The sequence below is a fragment of the Rhincodon typus genome, chromosome 12, assembly GCF_021869965.1.
Source record: "Rhincodon typus isolate 14 chromosome 12, sRhiTyp1.1, whole genome shotgun sequence".
Lineage (NCBI taxonomy): Eukaryota > Metazoa > Chordata > Chondrichthyes > Orectolobiformes > Rhincodontidae > Rhincodon > Rhincodon typus.
The window spans coordinates 6,986,398-7,004,396 of NC_063343.1; the positions used below are offsets into that span (position 1 = coordinate 6,986,398).

The following is a 17,999-nucleotide window of genomic DNA, read 5'->3' on the forward strand; positions in this document are numbered from 1 at the left end:
GGGAGGGGAGGGGAACATGTAACAAAAAACCGAAAGGACTGCGGATGCTATCAGTCAGAAACAAAAACAGAAGCTGCTGGAAAAGCTCAGCAGGTCTGGTAGCATCTGTGAAGAGAAATCAGAGTTGACGTTTCGGGTCTGGCGACCCTTCCTCACAATGATGTGCCTGGCTGTGGTATCCCACTGGAGGTGACAGAAATGGCGGCTAATGATCCATTGGATGTGGATGTTGGTGGGATGGAAAATGAGAACCAGTAGATAATTCTGAGATAACAAGGTGTAGAGCTGGATGAACACAGCAGGCCAAGCAGCATCAGAGGAGCAGGAAAGCTGACGTTTCAGGCCTAGACCCTTCTTTAGAAAGATAATTCAGTAGATAATTCTGGCTGCTTCTAACCATATACACTTTGACTGCAGTCATATTAGAAAATTAATGGTTGCATGGAAAGTCTTTGGGAGTGGCTGACACTTGGATTCCATCCCTTTGATGTTCCTACATTAAGAACATCTGTCATGGTTCGGTGACAGCATGGGTGATTCTAATCCAGACGGTGGGCTCAGTTCCCATTCTGGACACAGAGCAGAAAATACAGCTGCAAACCCAGTGACCCTGAGGACACGCTGACACTGTCGAAGACCTTTCAAATGCAATGTTAAAAGACTCAGACTGCCTACCTGAGTGAACATCAAGTATCCCAGAAGACTACATATCCCAGAATAGCAGGAAAATTCTAGTCAGTGCCCTGGTCAATAAATGTCACACAGACAGCATTACTCAAAACAACTTATCTGGTCAGTCACTTTGCTGCTTTCTAATTAGCTGCCACAGTTCCTACATTATAATTATGACCGCACCTTTAAACCGAAAGAACTGCGGATGCTGTAAATCAGAAAACAGAAATTTTCAGCAATTTTCAGTGTTTTTGTTCCACACTTTTAAAAATAGTCATGAATCTTTTTGGGGCATGCTGAGGTTGTTTTGTTTGGATGTGTGCAGGGTACTACATAAATGCCGTTAATGCCCGAACTAAATTGACGCACTAATTCCCGGTTACCGTATACTTGGACATTGATCCCATTTTCTCCCGACCAGTTGTTGCCCTGGCCCAGTTCAAATCGGAAGTAGTAAATCCCGGTGTCCGCTTTGTGGATGTTTTCGATCTGGAGCGAGCAGTTCCTCTCGTTCAGATCTCCGATCAGCTGAACGTCAGGAGAGACGATTTCCAGGTTCCTGCTATTGTATATTTCAGCAGCCTGATGGTTATTGGGGAAGGGAGAGTTCTTCAGCCACCTGGCGATTACAGTGGAAGGGTCTCGGATCGGATCAGGATACTGAAAGGAACAGTTCAATATCACAGACTCCCCTTCCCAAGCCTGAACGGTATCATCGACCCAGACAGACCACTGGCAGACAGACCCTGAGGGGAGGAAACAGAAAGATCACAACTTGTTTATCAGTTGGCTTTCATACAATAGGAATCTAGGAATAACATTCCCTAAAGGATGCAGGTTAGAGTCACTGAATCACAGAATAAATACAGGAAAAAGAGGCCATTCAGCCCATTTTATTTCCTATTGCCAATCTGCCTTTTCACCAAAGGCCTGCACACTATCTCCATTCAAATCATCATCAACTATCCTCTTCAACGCCTCAGTTGAATCTGTCTCCATTACATTTCCGGGCTGCGCTTTCCAGACCCTAACTAATAGCTGAGTGAAAGAGTTTTTTTCTCTCACATCACTCTCACTTAGTTTGCATAATACTTTATATCTGTGTCTTTTCACCTCTTTACCTTTTACCGCTGGGAGCAACAGGCTTCTGCCTACTCAAAGCAGATTTTGTAAACCTCGATCACATCTCTTCTCAGGCTTTTGCTGCTCTCAAAGAACATCTCTGATTCTTCAATGTATCCCTATCACTGAAGTTTCTCATTCCTGGAACCAACGTGTCCTCTCCAATACATTCACATCTTTCCTATAATGTTATGCCCACAACAGTACTCAAAACTCCAGTTGAGATCTAACAAATGTCAGAGAGTCGTACGGCATGGAAACAGACTCTTCATTCCAATCAGTCCACACCAACCCCAAACCAAAATAATCTCACTTGTCTGCATTTGGCCTCCAAACCTTTCCTCTTCATGTACTTATCCAAATGTTTTTTAAATGTTGTAACTGTACCCATATTGACTGCTTCCTCTGGTAGTTCATTTCACGCACAAACCACTCTCCGTGTAAAAATTTCCCCCCACGTGTCCTTTTTAAATCTTTCACCTCTCACCTTTAAAATATGCCACCTAGTTTTGAACTCTCCCTCCCTAGGGAAAAGAACCCTTGCTATTCACCTTATTTAAGCCCCTCATGATTTTATGAACCTCTATAAGATCACCCCTCAATTCCCTACACTCCAGTGAAAAAAGTCCTATCTTATCCAGCCTTTCCTTATAACTCAAAACTCTCCATTCCTAGCAACATCCTGGTAAATCTTTTCTGAACCCTCCCCAGCTTAATAATACTCTCCCTATAACAGGGCGACCAGAACTTGACACAATACTCCAGAAGGGCCTCGTCAACATTCTGTACAATCTCAATATGATACCCTGACTCCTATACTCAAAGGCCTGAGCTATGAAGGGCAAATGTGATAAAGACCTTCTTAAACACTCTATCTATATGTAATGCAAATTTCAAAGAATTATGTACCTGAAACACTACCCAAGGCCCCACCATTAAATGTATAAGGCCTGCCCTTGTTTGTTTCACCAAAATGAAATACCTAGCATTTATCCAAATTAAATTCTATCGGCCATTCTTCAGTCCATTGACCCAATTGAAAAAGATCTTGTAAACTTAGATAGATTTCACTGTCTACTATACTATCAGTTTTGGTGTCATCTGTGAACTTAATAACCATGTCTCCTAAATTCTCATCCAAATCGTTCATATAAGTGACAAACAAAAGTGGACCCAGTCCCGATCCCTGCAGAGCACTGAGAACAAAAAGTGCTGGAGATCCCAGCGGGTCAGACAGCATCCAAAGAGAGACAGCAAGCTGACATTTTGAGTCTAGATGACTCTTCATTCAGAATTAACATGAAATGTGTGAGGGGCCCTCCACACTTCACATCAGTTCTGATGAAGAGTCATCTGGACTTGAAACGTTAACTTGCTCTCTCTCGGGATGCTGTCTGACCCGTTGGCATCTCCAGCACTTTTCGTTCTCAGTACAGATTTCAGCATCTGAAGTATTTTGCTTCTACCCGGTTGAACACTGTTGATCACAGGCCTCCAGTCTGAAAAACAACCCTCCACCACCACCCTCTGTCTCCTATCATCAGGCTAATTTTGTATCCATTTGGCAAACTCTCCCTGAATCCCATATTATCTAACTTTACTAACTAGTCCGCCATGCAGAACCTTGTCAAAGACTTTACTGAAGTCCATGTAAACAATATCTACTGCTCTGCCCTCATCAATCTTTTTGGTTACTGCTTCGAAAAACTCAATCAAATTTGTGAGAAGCGATTTCCCTCACACAAGGCCATATTCACCATCCTTAATTAGTTCTTGCCTCTCCAGATGCATGTAAATCCTATCTTTCAGAATCACTTCCAATAACTTACCCACTACCGATGCCGGACTCACAGATCCATAGTTCCCAAGATTTTCCTTCCTTTCTTAAATAAAGGAACAACATTAGCTACCTTCCAGTCCTTTGGCACCTCACCCATGGCTATAGATGATATAAATATCTCTGCAAGGGGCCCCCAGTTTCTGCCCTAACTTCCCACAACGTCCTGTGATATATTTGATCAGGTCCTGGAAATTTATCCACCTGTATATTTTCTAAGACCTGCAGTACTTCACCTTCTATGATGTGAACTGTCCTCAAAACATCAATATTTATTTCCCCAAGTTCTCTAGCCTACACTTCTTTCTCCACAGTAAAAACTTGTGCAAAATATTCATTTAGTATGTCTCCCATTTCCTGAGGTTCAGCACATAAATGACATCGTCAATCTTTAAGGGGCCCTATTCTCTCCCTCGTTGTTCTTTTGCTCTTACTGTACTTGTAGAATCTCGTTGGATTATCCTTAACCCAGGCTATTTCATATTCCCTTTTTGTCCTCCTGATTTGCTTCTTAAGAATGCCCCTACATCCTATAAATTCTTCAAGAGATTCATTTGATGTCTGTACCTCGTGTATGACTCTTTCTTATTTTTGACCAGAACCTCAACATCTTTATTCACCCATGTTCCCTACTCCTGCCAGCCTTATCATTCACTCTAACAGGAACATAATGTCTCTGAACTCTCGTTATCTCACTTTTGAAAACCTCCCACTTGTCAGTTGTCTCTTTACTTGCGAACTGTCTACTCCAATCAACTTTTGAAAATACCTGTCTCATACTATCAAAATTTGCCTTACTCCAATTAAGAACTTTAACTTTTAAGGAAGGCTTATCCTTTTCCAGAGATATTTTAAAACTAACAGAATTATGATCACTGGTCCCAAAGTGTTCCCCTACTAACACTTCAGTCACTTGCCCTGTCTTATTTCCCAAGACAAGTTTGAGTTTTGCTCCTTCTCTAATTGGAACATTTACATGTTAATAAAGAAAATTATCTGGAACGCATTTAACAAATTCCTCACTATCCAAACCCTTTACACTGTGATAGTCCCAGTCAATACTTAGAAAATTAAAATCCCCTATTATTACAACCCTATTGTTTGTATGTACATCTGAGATCTCCCTACATATTTGCCCTTCAGTTGTCATGCGCATCACCTCCCTGCTCTTGTAATGTATGCCCTATTAATAAAGCCAAGGATCTTCCTTCCACCTTCAATTATTTTAAAGATCTTCAAAGTCCATACAGTATTGAATAATTTTCTACGATGCCCCTCCAGAAGAAGCAGACTCTATCTTAGTTTAAGTCCATTGCCTTTCTGGCACCTCAGCCTGTTTGCCATCTTTGTTCTTTTCCAGAAAGCAGACAATAGCCAATAGAATTGCAGGCCAAATTTTATGGATACGCTTAGCTTTTATTTACTCAGATACGCATCACACACACAGAAGTGGGATATGGACTAAACACAGGCAAATGGAACTAGTTGAGCTTGGGATACCTGGTCGGCCAGGACGAGTTGGACCGAAGGGCCTGTTTCTGTGCTGTATGACTCCAAGACTCTATCTCCAAATCCACCACTACCCTTTCACTTTGCTGCTATATAAGCAGGACAAATGAATCCCCTGTTAATGTCCAACCCAAAATACAGTGAAATACTGAATTATTATGCAGGATGTGAGCATTGCAGGCTAGAGCTAATTTTATTGCCCATCCCTAATTGGCCTTTAGAAGGTGGTGGTGACCTCCCATTGTGAGTGACTGCAATCCTTAGAGTGTAATTAACTATTAAATAACTGATGGCTACAAATTAATTAACATTTATTTTCTCCATGCTTTCTTGTTTGTTTATAATAGTGTGTTAGGGAGAGCAGCCCTTTGACAAAGCCTATTATTTATTGGTGAGCCAAGCCTTTGAAGTTTGACCTGTATCCAGTCTGTTCCTCATGTAACGTGTCACCAATACAATCTCAGATATTCCAGGATATACCACAGATTCACTGCCAGGCCCTTCTAAGGCTCTTGAGAGTTTTCATAGAATTAAGAATGGTTTCAGCACAGAAGGGGTGCCTGTGCCTGTGAAGGAGCAGTTCAGCTCATGTCACTCCCCTTTTCACATCACCCTGGAAATATCTTTTTTCCTCCCCTTCTTAGATAATGATACAATTTCATTTCGAATCCGTCAGTTGATCCTGGCTGTACCTGAGAAGGAAGCAACCCAGAGTCTAATCACTTGTTGTAGGGAAAAAAGCTCATGTTGCCTTTTGTTTTTGCCAATTGCCTTAAATCTCTGCCTTCCGGTTTTTGACTCCTCTCTTGGATGAACCCAACTTGAGCTAACATGCATAACATTTGCCAATTAGGTGTAAGCATCCATCAACACATGAGGTTGTACCTCAGGAACGGAAGGGCCAGAAATTGAATGGCAGCAGAGGGAAACGTGCCTGTGAAGAGAACATGGAACCTGGGATTTTTCTTCTTAGATCAAAGACGTTTGGGAGATTTAATAGGAGCCTTCAGCATCAAGAGGGGTTTTTGTAGCCTATCGGAGTAGAATCATGGAGTCTTACAGCACTATGGTTGGTTCATCATGATTGTGCAAGCTCCTTGATTGAGCTACCAAATGAGCCACACCCCTGCCCTATCCCCATTGCCTGGCGACAATTTAATTCTCTATCCTATATCAAACTCCCTCTTGTAAGCCTGAATCAGCTTTCGCCAACACTCTCTCTTTCAGGCAGCACACTGCAGATCATAGTAAAGAGCCCATAAGCAGAAAGGGCAGCAAATAAAGGACACAGATTAAAGGTAGCTGTCAAAAGTGAGGGTGATTAGGTAACAGGCTTTTCATGTGATAATTGGTCTGATCAGGGGTGCGTTGTTTATATATTCAATTATAAATTTCAGAAAAGAACTGAGAGCACATTCGACAGGAAAAGACTTGTTTCATAGAATCCCTACAGTGTGGAGCAGGCTGTTTGGCCCATCGAGTCCAAACTGACCCTCTGAACAGTATCCCACTCAGAGCCATCCCCCCAAAACCTATCCCTGCAACCCTGCATTTCCCATGGCTACTCCAGCTAGTCCGCACACCCCTGGATACAATGGGACAATATAACATGGCCAATCCACCCTACCCTGCACATCTTCGGACTGTAGGAGGAAACCATAGTACCCAGAGGAAACCCACACAGAATGTACAAACTTCACACAGGCACAGAAGGTGGAATTGAACTCAGGTCCCTGTGAGGCATCAGAACTAACCGGCGTGCCGTCCACGGCTCAGCTCTGAGAAAATGGGAGAGTGCGAAAAAGAGGGCAGTGAGATTAAGTGGCACTGTTAAAGAGTCGAATAGCCTGTTCCTGTGCAATAGCACCTTGTGATCTTTAAGCAATTATCAGTGGAATTGGATACTCACCCTGAATGAGACATATAACTATAAGTGCCAGGGTCCAGTGTGATGTGTTCATGGTGCAGATCTCACCCTCGATGGGACATGTACACACACCAGACGGGGACAATCAGACTCATTGAGACCTGCACAATAGACAAGGGATCACAGTGAACAAAGAGATAATTTACAACTGGCTTAACAATGATGTTGCGTGAACTCCCACATCTGTCAGAACCAGAACTGAACTTTCATTGTACCCTCACTGCTCTCCACGATCTCCTTTCGCAAGGCCTGCAGTCACAGAACTGCAGGACTGAAATAATAAACATTTTGCTAAAAAGGAAACTTTACAAATACATATTTTTCTGTGAAACAAAGACAGTTTTGTGCTTTCCTACCATCAGAAATTCTCCAGCTGAAGCCCTCCCCTCTCCTCCACGTTATACTGCTATTTGGGCAGCGTTGACTGTGTCGTGTCTGAATCTGAGTGGCTAACCTTGGCAACCACTCAGGCAATTTGACTGTGGGGGCATCACAGCCTAGTCTGGTTGCAGCCTTACCCATTGACATAACGTAACTAAATAATGGTCAGGTTCAGGGATCCTGGATCAAGCGATCCATTATAGTGTTTGAACTAAGATTACTCGTTTACAGGGTATGGATCAACATAAGGACACAAGAACCAGAAGCAGGAGTAGGACATTAGGTCCTTTGAGCCCACTCTTCCATTCAATAAGATCATGGCTAATGTTTTTGTGGCCTCAGCTCCATTCTCCCACCCTCTCACCATAGCCTTTAATTCCTTTACTGTTCAAAAAATGATCTATCTTAGCTTTAAAAACATTCGTGAGGAAGCCTCAACTGCTTCACTGGGCAGGGAATTCTACAGATTCACAACCCTTTGGGTGAAGAAGTTCCTCCTCAACTTAGTCCTAAATCTGCTCCCCCTTATTTTGAGGCTATGCCCCCTAGTTCTAGTTTAACCTGCCAGTGGAAACAACCTCCCTGCTTCTATCTTATCTATTCCCTTCATAATTTTATAGGTTTCTGTAAGACCCCACCTCATTCTTCTAAATTCCAGCCAGTATAGTCCTGGTCTACTCAATCTCTCCTCATAAGGCAACACTCTCAACTGCAGAATCAACGTGGTGAATCTTCTCTGCACCCCCTCCAGTGCCAGGACCTCCTTTCTCAAGAAAGGAGAAATTTCCTTACGATACAACAACAGCTACACTTCAATGTACTTCCCCAGCTGTGGAACAGTTTTGTGATGGCCTGAAGCCATGAAGGTACTACTTAGTCACTCTGAGCCTTTGAACCTTCAGATTCAAAGAATGTTCTAGATCTCTGCGACATAGAAGTAAATAATCAAAACATGTATTATTTATCAACCAGTCAGCAGCTCACTATTTAACTATGTGTTCCTAACAATAAACCTAACCTTAACCCTAATACATAACATGACTTCATCCCATTGGCACTTCTCCAGAATGCTATGGAGGTGAGAGCATTAAATGGCAAAAGCAGGTTTAGATAGTTCAAGCTTGATATCTCTTGAGTACAGAACATCACCACCAACAAATTGATGCAATAAAATCTTTCAGGTTTTTTCAGAGGAATATTACAAAACTGAAACATGCCACTGAGTCAAATAAGAAGTTAGGGTCAGATGAACAAAAGGTTTCGTCAAAGATGTAGATTTTAAATCTTGTCCTAAAGGAGGGCAGCAAGGTCGAAGGTAGGGAGATATATTCTAGAGCTCAGAGCCTGGTCAACTGAAAGCTCAGCTAAAAATGATGCTGCAATTAAACTTAGGAGATGCACAAACAGCCAGAATTAGAGGATTGTAGATACCTCGGAGCCTTGTATGATTGGAGGAGATTACAGAAATAAGAATATGAAAGATCATAGAGGGATTTCAAAAGAATAATGAGAACTTTAAATTCTAACATAAAGTTGCTGGAATCTTACCAGATGTTGGGGCTGCTCTTTCATTACAAGGAAATATAGAACCCGTGCAATGAAGAAAGAGGCCATTAAGCTCATCAAGTCCATACCGAACCTCTGAAGACCACCCCAGCCCCTTACCGTGCCCCCACATTTCCCATGCCTGGCCCACCTAGCCTGCACATCCCTGGATACTATGGGGCAATTTAGCATGTCCAGTTCACCAATTAACCAGTGCAGAAATTAAGTTCAATTTATATTGTAAACCAGCCATCCAATCCACTGTGGCAAACTGACCCTCAATTTTGAAACCTAAACAATGCTGGCCTTCAGGTGAAATGTGGGTCAGCAAACAGAGGGTGATGGGAGAAAGGACTAGATAAAAGGGCAGCTTTGGATGACTTCATGTGTATTAAGGGTAGAGTTTGGAACACCAGTCAGGAGTAGATTGGAATGATCAATTCAAGCTGTGACAAAGGCAGGAATGAGGGTCTCAGCAGCAGATGTGCCGAGGAGGGTTGAAGGTGGAAAGAGGTGGTTTCAGTGATGCCACAAACATGAGATTGGAAGCTCTTCTCTGGGTCAAATGTGCCATCAAGGTTGCAAACACAATGCATTCATCTCAGACTGATGCCAGGTGGAAAATCAGAGTCAGTAGTGTGGGAGTCAAGTTGGGAGTGGGGACAAGAATGATGGTTTCTGTCTTCCCAACATATAATTGGGGAAATTTTTTGTCATCCAACGCAGGATGTCAGATAAGTGGATTGCTAATGCAGAAAATTCAAGAATGTTTTATTAAGAACATAAGATCAGGAGCAGTTCCTTAAACCTGTCCCACCAATCAGTGAAATCATCGCTAATCTACTACTCAACTCCTTGCATCCTTTCACTCAGTATTGTTGAAGACATCAGGATGATAAAAAAGAAGTAAAAAGTCTCTACCACCCTTTGTATGAAGGAATGTTTTCTAATTTTGCTTATTGGTCTAAATTTTAGATCCTTGAATTCCCAGTCAGTGAAGATTGTTTCTCTATGTCACACCTATCTCTTCCCCTTAAAATACTGAAAAATTTGATCAAATTATCCCTTAATCTTTTAAATTCAATGAAAAACAATCATAGTTTTTGAAAGGGATAGTAAGAACTGCCGATGCTGGAGTTAGAGATAACACAGTGTGGAACTGGAGGAACACAGCAAGCCAGGCAGCATCAGAGGAGCAGGAAAGTTGACATTTCAGGTCGGGACTCTTCTTCAGAAACGGGTGCTTCGCAGTGGGGTTATAACTCACTCAGGCCATTTCTGAAGAAGGGTCCTGACCCGAAACTTCAACTTTACGACTCCTCTGATGCTGCCTGACCTGCTGTGTTCCTCCAGCTCCACACTGTGTTATTCTTAGTTTATGAAATACAGTTGATGCAATTTGTAAAAAAAAAGGATTTCTTTTAGTTTCACATTTATCCTAAAACTTTTAATTACATAAATGTTGCTTTGCCCAGTAAGCTTTTGCAAAGGTTTTGTATGCAGCCAGTATTTATTTGAGCAGCTTCAACTGTATGTCTACAGTTTTATTCATGAATATGCCCTGCATTCCAATTAGTGTCAATTTCTGCCTCATTCCTCCAAAGTTTGCCTTCCTAAATTGAAATATTTAGTTTTTACATTGCCTTTTACCCACTGAAAGATATCAAAGTCCTTCAGGTTCTGCTTACTGTTAACGAAGTCTTCATGAATTACAGAAAGAGGTTGTTTACTAATTTGAAGCTTTTCCAATTGGTTGTTTCAAAAATATCTTGTTTCCGAAAATTCTCCCCAATAAAGCTTGTTATTTTTATATTTTTAAGGCTCGTCATTTATATTGCTTTGGTACCCATGCATTCTCATCCTCTTATGTTTGTTTATCTATGAAAACAATGGTATGGCAATGTTTGGTATTTGAAGAACCCCACTCTAATTGTGAAAATGATGGAGCGAAGATTGCCCCCACTCACTTGCTTAAGCCCAAGAAGGTATCTCTCATCCCATATTGCATAGGTAGGTCGGGTATTTGGCTTTGGTAGACTGCTAGTACCTGGATGGGCACTTCAACAGTAATCCATTGAGTCACACCTTGTAAAACAGTGTGGTCAACTATTGCTTCACCTGATGCAGTCAGGTAGAGACCTGAAGGCAAATGAGACTTCAACTCCAAAATTAAGTTGTTACAGATGATTAAAAGAGTAGATCATGTGGACGAGAAGAGAAATTTTTTTCATCAGCAGGGGAGCCATGAAAGTCCTGAGGTTTTGTAAGTCATTTTAAAAACACAAGTCTTTCAATTACCTGTCAAACCTACCGATTAGCACATTATCTCCAGGCAGATGATGGAGTAGTGATAATGTTACTAGACTGGTAATCTATTAGGCCCAGGCTGTTGTTATAGGGATATTGGTTTAGTCCCAGCAGGACAGCTAATTTCATGGATATGTCGACTGTGGCTGAATTGGTGGCACTCCCTTCTCTCATGCAGTAGGACTGTGGTTTAACCTGCATAGGTATTTGATTTCATTAGTCTGTCATTTCAACATTCAGTCAAGTCGAACTAATTTGCTTTCATTAACCTGAAAGACCGCTTGGCATTATTTTTGAAGATCACACCGTAGTAACTTGGCCAACAATTATCCCTCAACCAATATCCTTTCTGATCAATACTATATTCATGTGATCTTGCCTTGTGTAAATTGGCGGTCACATACCCTACATTGCAGCGGTGATTATATACAAAGGAAAAAAAAATCAATCATTATAATCAACATTGAGATGTCCTTTGATCTTGCAAGGCGCTGTATCAATGCAAGTACTCCTTTTGTCACTGGCAATCTCAAATAATCACAAGATAGCATATATCTGGTTCAAACTTGGAACGTCTTTTAACAGCCAGGAGGAAATACACTTTGATACAAATGACCATGAGGCATAAAACTGCATTGAAAAGAGAATAAAACTGAAGCCAAATTTTCTGATTGCGAGAATCCAGCGTTGCTAAGGGAAGCAGAATTATTCAAATTTACATTATATAGAACACACAACTTCCCTTAAAGTTAAAAAAAAGTCTCGGATGTGTAAAACTGCAAATTATACTTACAGGAGCATGAAATGAAATGAGAGAATTGAAAGAGGAGCATAAGAAGAGAACAGTTGTGGAGAGAAGTGCAGAGAACAGAGACAGAAACTCTCATCCCAAGGCACAGCAATGAAGGCTGAATGGCCACCTCCTGTGTTGGATGAGATATTTACTGAGAAACATCAAAGGTCAAAAAGGCTGAGTAATTCCTTCCACATTTTGGGAATACAAATCAAACCACAGAATAGAAATAGCCATTTTCTAAGAAATTTTGAAATGGAAATTCTGCACACAAGTTTGCCATTTTGCAATGTTGAACAAATAGACAATGGTAAAGTTCTTTCTTTGTTCAGTCACTGAACTTTGATTTTTTCCACTTAGTTAACACTGAACAGAAATCATTAATTCATTCTGATCTTTCCACATTAATTTTTTTTTGCATGAATTTCTTTCCCAGTTAACCAGATAATAACAGACACATTAATCCTTCCGACACTGCTCTCATGTCCCTAAAAGTTCGTTGTTGACTAAGAGTTCTCTCACTTGTTTGCTGTTTTCCAATTCTGTTTCCTTTCAAATTTACAATCTTTTTCAGCTAACATAATGCAAGCAAAAACAAAGCAGACCGATAAGAATTCCTAACCTGAAGAGGATGCTTTGGAGATTGTCCACTTCTGCGTTGTAGAATGCCCAGCACCTTAAGGAATTGTTAGAATTGTTGGGTGTACATAGTACAATGCAGACAGCGTGTCACACCACTGACTCTGCACCACTCACAAAGAAAGACTTCTGAAATGTGAGAGGGAGCCACAATAGAGGCACAGTCTGCATAATGGGCACACTCCAGCATGCAAGGGAGAGTGCATCCAAGAGTGGGCCGCTCTCAATCAACTGTTTGTCCTGCCCAGTGCAGGCGCAGCCTTTCTATGTTCAAGACAATGCAGCCCCTGGTCTGAGCCAATCCTTCCCCCAGCTCCCAGTTTGTCCCTGGCATTGCCTGCTCTGGTGAAGTCAGCTTGTAGTTTTCAAAATGGATCACATTTTTGAGCTGTCTAGCTGTTGGATTTGTTTCAACCTGCTCCCTCATTACAACATGCCACAATGAGTTAACTGGTGACAGGAGAGTGTAACACATGTAACAGGTGACCTGCTATCTATCACTCCCCATCATCTCCTGTGTTACCCTGTGTTAGAGTCAAATCTAATGTTGATCTTGCTTTATGTATGCCTTCTTTGCCACTGTAATTTTGTATTTCTTGCTCTGTTCAATCACCCTGTGATCTTTGTGTCTTTGTATGTTATGATCTGCTTTATCTCACACAAAACAAAGCTTTTCACTGTACTTAGGTGCATGTGGCAATAATAAACTAAACCAAATCAAATCAAATTTATTGTACAAACCTAATGACAACCTTTGGAACAAAATGATCCAATCAGAGTTTTAGAGGTACACAGTACAGAAACAGGTCTTTCGGCCCAACTCATCCATGTTGAACTTTTAGACAACAATGAACTTTTAGGAACGTATGATCAGTGTCAGAAGGATTAATGTGTCTGTTATTATCTGGTGAACTGGGAAAGAAATTCATGCAAAAAAAAGAATTAATGTGGAAAGATCAGAATGAATTAACTGAACTAGTCCCATTTGCCTGTGTTTGGCCCATATCCCTCTAAACCTTTTGTATCTATGTACCTGTACAAATGTCTTTCAAATGTTGTAACTATATTCATTTCTACCACTTTCTCTGGCAGCTCATTCCTATCTTCTGTAAATATCAGAGCCACCTTGCATCTCTGTTAGAGAGTATTTTAAATTAGGAAGGAATGGCATGTGCTTACATAGAAACATAGAAAATATGAGCTGGAGTAGGCCATTTGGTCTTCAAATCTGCTTTACTCTTCAGGGTGATCATGCCTAATCATCCAATTCACCAGATCCCACTTTTTCCCCATACCCTTTGATCGCTTGAGGTGAATAGATGCAGATTTTTCCAGTCAGTGAGGGGTCAAGAATGAGAATTAGAAATAGGTTTTATAGTCACAAAGGTGCGTAGCTATAAAGCTACATGTATGAGAGTTAGAACATAGGGCAGAAGAGTAGAGAGTTGTGGAGCTGTAGTGATCACTTCCAAGGTTAATGGTTGAAGCAGAATGTTAAAGAGCAAGATTAAATGGGGTAGGTGGAAGAAGCAAGGAGGTGAAAGGCTAACAAGGTCATTATCAGACAGTCAAAGTCCTGAAATTCCCAACTTTACAGTACTGGTCCACATGGACAGCACTGGTTTAAGAAGGTCATCCACAAGGGTCCTTTTAAAGACAGCTAGAGGTGGAGCAAAAATGCCTCGCCAGCAAATTCCATAAGCTAGGGGAATAGTTGGTAGGTGGATGGATTTGTGGACTCTAAGACTGGCAATATAGTCCAAAATTAACACCAGACCGTGCAGGATTGAGGTCAGGAAACTTTGCTTCACATCCAAATGCCAATCTGCGACTTGCTTTTCTGTAACCAGCAATCAATGTTGCTGTCTGCTGCTGATTTTACATCTAGAATTGATAGATTTTAGTTAACTCAAAGGTAATAGGGTATATATGGGCCAAGGAAGGTACATTGAGTTAGGCCATGAATTGGCAATGATTTCATTCTGGCAGAACAGGATGAGGGGCTGAATGGTCTCCTGCTATTTTTCGACGTGAAATAATAAAGACTTTTTCATGGAATCCCTAGAGTATGGAAGCAGGCCATTCTGCCCATCTCACTCAAACCCTTCCAGTACCACCCCTAACCTTATTCCCTGTAATCCTGCATTTCCCATGACTTAACCACCCAACCTGTACATCCCTGGACACTATGGGCAATTTAGCATGGCCAACCTACCTAGCCTGCACATCTTTGGACTGTGGGAGGAAACTGGAGCCCCCGGAGGAAATCCACGCAGACACGGGGACAATGTGCCAACTCCACACAGACAAAAACCTGAGGGAGGAATCAAACCTAGGTCCCTCATCCCGCGAGGCAACAGTGCTAACCACTGAGCCACCGTGCCACGCGTCAGCTTGCTTGAAAAGCAGAACGATAGGCTTTATATGAAAGTTTTCTCCCCTCTGTTCCTGTACACACTGCTGATCATTACAGCACAAACTGACGCTCACCACACATGCACATACCTCATGCTAAAGGCTGGACAAAAACCACTGTTACATAGTCAAGCTCTGATGTGTCCTTCTTCACTAGCTACGTCCACGCATTTCCCAGCAACAGTCACTGAATGTCAATAGAACATAGAACATTACAGCGCAGTACAGGCCCTTCGGCCCTCGATGTTGCGCCGACCTGTGAAAACCAATCTGAAGCCCATCTAACCTAAACTATTCCATTATCATCCATATGTTTATCCAATGACCATTTAAATGCCCTTAAAGTGGGCGAGTCTACTATTTTTGCAGGCAGGGCATTCCACGCCCTTACTACTCTCTCAGTAAAGAACCTACCTCTGACATCTGTCCTATATCTATCACCCCTCACTTTAAAGCTATGTCTCCTCGTGCTAGCCATCACCATCCGAGGGAAAAGGCTCCCACTGTCCACCCTATCTAATCCTCTGATGGTCTTGTATGTCTCTATCAAGTCAACTCTTAACCTTCTTCTCTCTAACGAAAACAGCCTCAAAACCCTCAGCCTTTCCTCATAAGACCTTCCCTCCATACCAGGCAACATCCTGGTAAATCTCCTCTGCACCCTTTCCAATGCTTCCACATCCTTCCTATAATGCGGTGACCAGAACTGTACGCAATACTCCAAGTGCGGCCGCACCAGAGTTTTGTACAGCTGCAACGTGACCTCATGGCTCCGAAACTCAATCCCTCTACCAATAAAACCTAACATACTGTACGCCTTCTTAACAACGCTATCAACCTGGGTGGCAACTTTCAGTGATCTATGCACATGGACACCGAGATCTTTCTGCTCATCCACACTACCAAGAATCTTACCATTAGCCCAGTACTCTGTATTCCTGTTACTCCTTCCAAAGTGAATCACCTCACACTTTTCCGCATTAAACTCCATTTGCCACCTCTCAGCCCAGCTCTGCAGCTTATCTATGTCCCGCTGTAACCTACAACATCCTTCTGCACTATCCACAACTCCACCGACTTTGGTGTCATCCGCAAATTTACTAACCCATCCTTCTACGCCCTCATCCAGGTCATTTATAAAAATGACAAACAGCAGTGGCCCCAAAACAGATCCTTGAGGTACACCACTAGTAACTGAACTCCAGGATGAACATTTCCCATCAACCACCACCCTCTGTCTTCTTACAGCTAGCGAATTTCTGATCCAAACCGCTAAATCACCCTCAATCCCATGCCTCCGTATTTTCTGCAATAGCCTACCATGGGGAACCTTATCAAACGCTTTACTGAAATCCAAATACACCACATCAACCGCTTTACCCTCATCCACCTGTTTGGTCACCTTCTCGAAGAACTCAATAAGGTTTGTGAGGCACGACCTACCCTTCACAAAACCGTGTTGACTATCCCTAATCAAATTATTCCTTTCTCGATGATTATAAATCCTATCTCTTATAATCCTTTCCAACACTTTACCCACAACCGAAGTAAGGCTCACTGGTCTATAATTACCAGGGTTGTCTCTACTCCCCTTCTTGAACAAGGGGACAACATTTGCTAGTCTCCAGTCTTCTGGCACTATTCCTGAAGACAATGACGACATAAAGATCAAAGCCAAAGGCTCTGCAATCTCCTCTCTAGCTTCCCAGAGAATCCTAGGATAAATCCCATCCGGCCCAGGGGACTTATCTATTTTCACACCTTCCAGAATTGCTAACACCTCCTCCTTATGAACCTTAATCCCGTCGAGTCTAATAGCCTGTATCTCAGTATTCTCCTCAACTACATTGTCTTTTTCCTGCGTGAATACTAACGAAAAATATTCATTTAGCACCTCTCCTATCTCTTCGAACTCCACGCACAACTTCCCACGACTGTCCTTGACCGGCCCCAATCTTACTCTAGTCATTCTTTTATTCCTGACATACCTATAGAAAGCTTTAGGATTTTCCTTGATCCTACCTGCTAAAGACTTCTCATGTCCCCTCCTGGCTCTTCTTAGCTCTCTCTTTAGGTCCTTCCTGGCTAACTTGTAATTCTCAAGCGCCCTCACTGAGCCTTCACGCCTCATCTCTACATAAGCCTCCTTCTTCCTCTTGACAAGAAATTCAACTTCTTTAGTAAACCACGGTTCCCGCGCTCGACCACTTCCTCCCTGCCTGACAGGTACATACTTCTCAAGGACACGCAGTAGCTGTTCCTTGAACAAGCTCCACATTTCAATTGTGCCCAGCCCCTGCAGTTTCCTTCTCCACCCTATGCATCCTAAATCTTGCCTCATCGCCTCATAGTTGCCTTTCCCCCAGCTATAACTCTTGCCCTGCTTTATATACCGATCCCTTTCCATCGCTAAAGTAAACGTAACTGAATTGTGGTCACTATCACCAAAGGGCTCTCCTACCTCCAAATCTAACACCTGGCCTGGTTCATTACCCAGTACCAAATCCAATGTGGCCTCGCCTCTTGTTGGCCTATCTTCATACTGTGTCAGGAAACCCTCCTGCACACATTGGACAAAAACTGACCCATCTGAAGTCCTCGAACTATAGTGTTTCCAGTCAATATTTGGAAAGTTAAAGTCCCCCATAACAACTACCCTGTTACTTTCGCTCCTATCCAGAATCATCTTTGCAATCTTTTCCTCTACATCTCTGGAACTTTTCGGAGGCCTATAGAAAACTCCCAACAGGGTGACCTCTCCTTTCCTGGTTCTAACCTCAGCCCATACTACCTCAGTAGACAAGTTGTCATCAAGTGTTCTTTCTGCCACCGTAATACTGTCCTTGACTAAC

General features: G+C 42.2%; 1 protein-coding gene across 3 annotated transcripts in view; it reads right to left on the bottom strand.

Annotated features, from left to right (window-relative positions):
- The window catches only part of LOC109930354 (myelin-associated glycoprotein-like), a 47,944-nt gene extending 35,165 nt beyond the window's left edge, over window positions 1-12,779 (bottom strand). The window contains exons 1-3 of one of the 3 annotated variants that reach the window (XM_020529871.2): window positions 12,716-12,779; window positions 7,050-7,168; window positions 1,056-1,418 (exon numbers count right to left, since the gene is read on the bottom strand). In XM_020529871.2, coding sequence (XP_020385460.1) covers window positions 1,056-1,418; window positions 7,050-7,101 — 415 coding nt within the window. In that variant the 5' untranslated portion in view covers window positions 7,102-7,168; window positions 12,716-12,779. Of the gene's footprint in view, window positions 1-1,055; window positions 1,419-7,049; window positions 7,169-12,093; window positions 12,185-12,615 lie in introns of those variants that run through there. The other 2 variants (XM_048603388.1, XM_048603389.1) reach the window with 2 other exon arrangements.
- Between the last annotated feature and the right edge of the window lie 5,220 nt (window positions 12,780-17,999).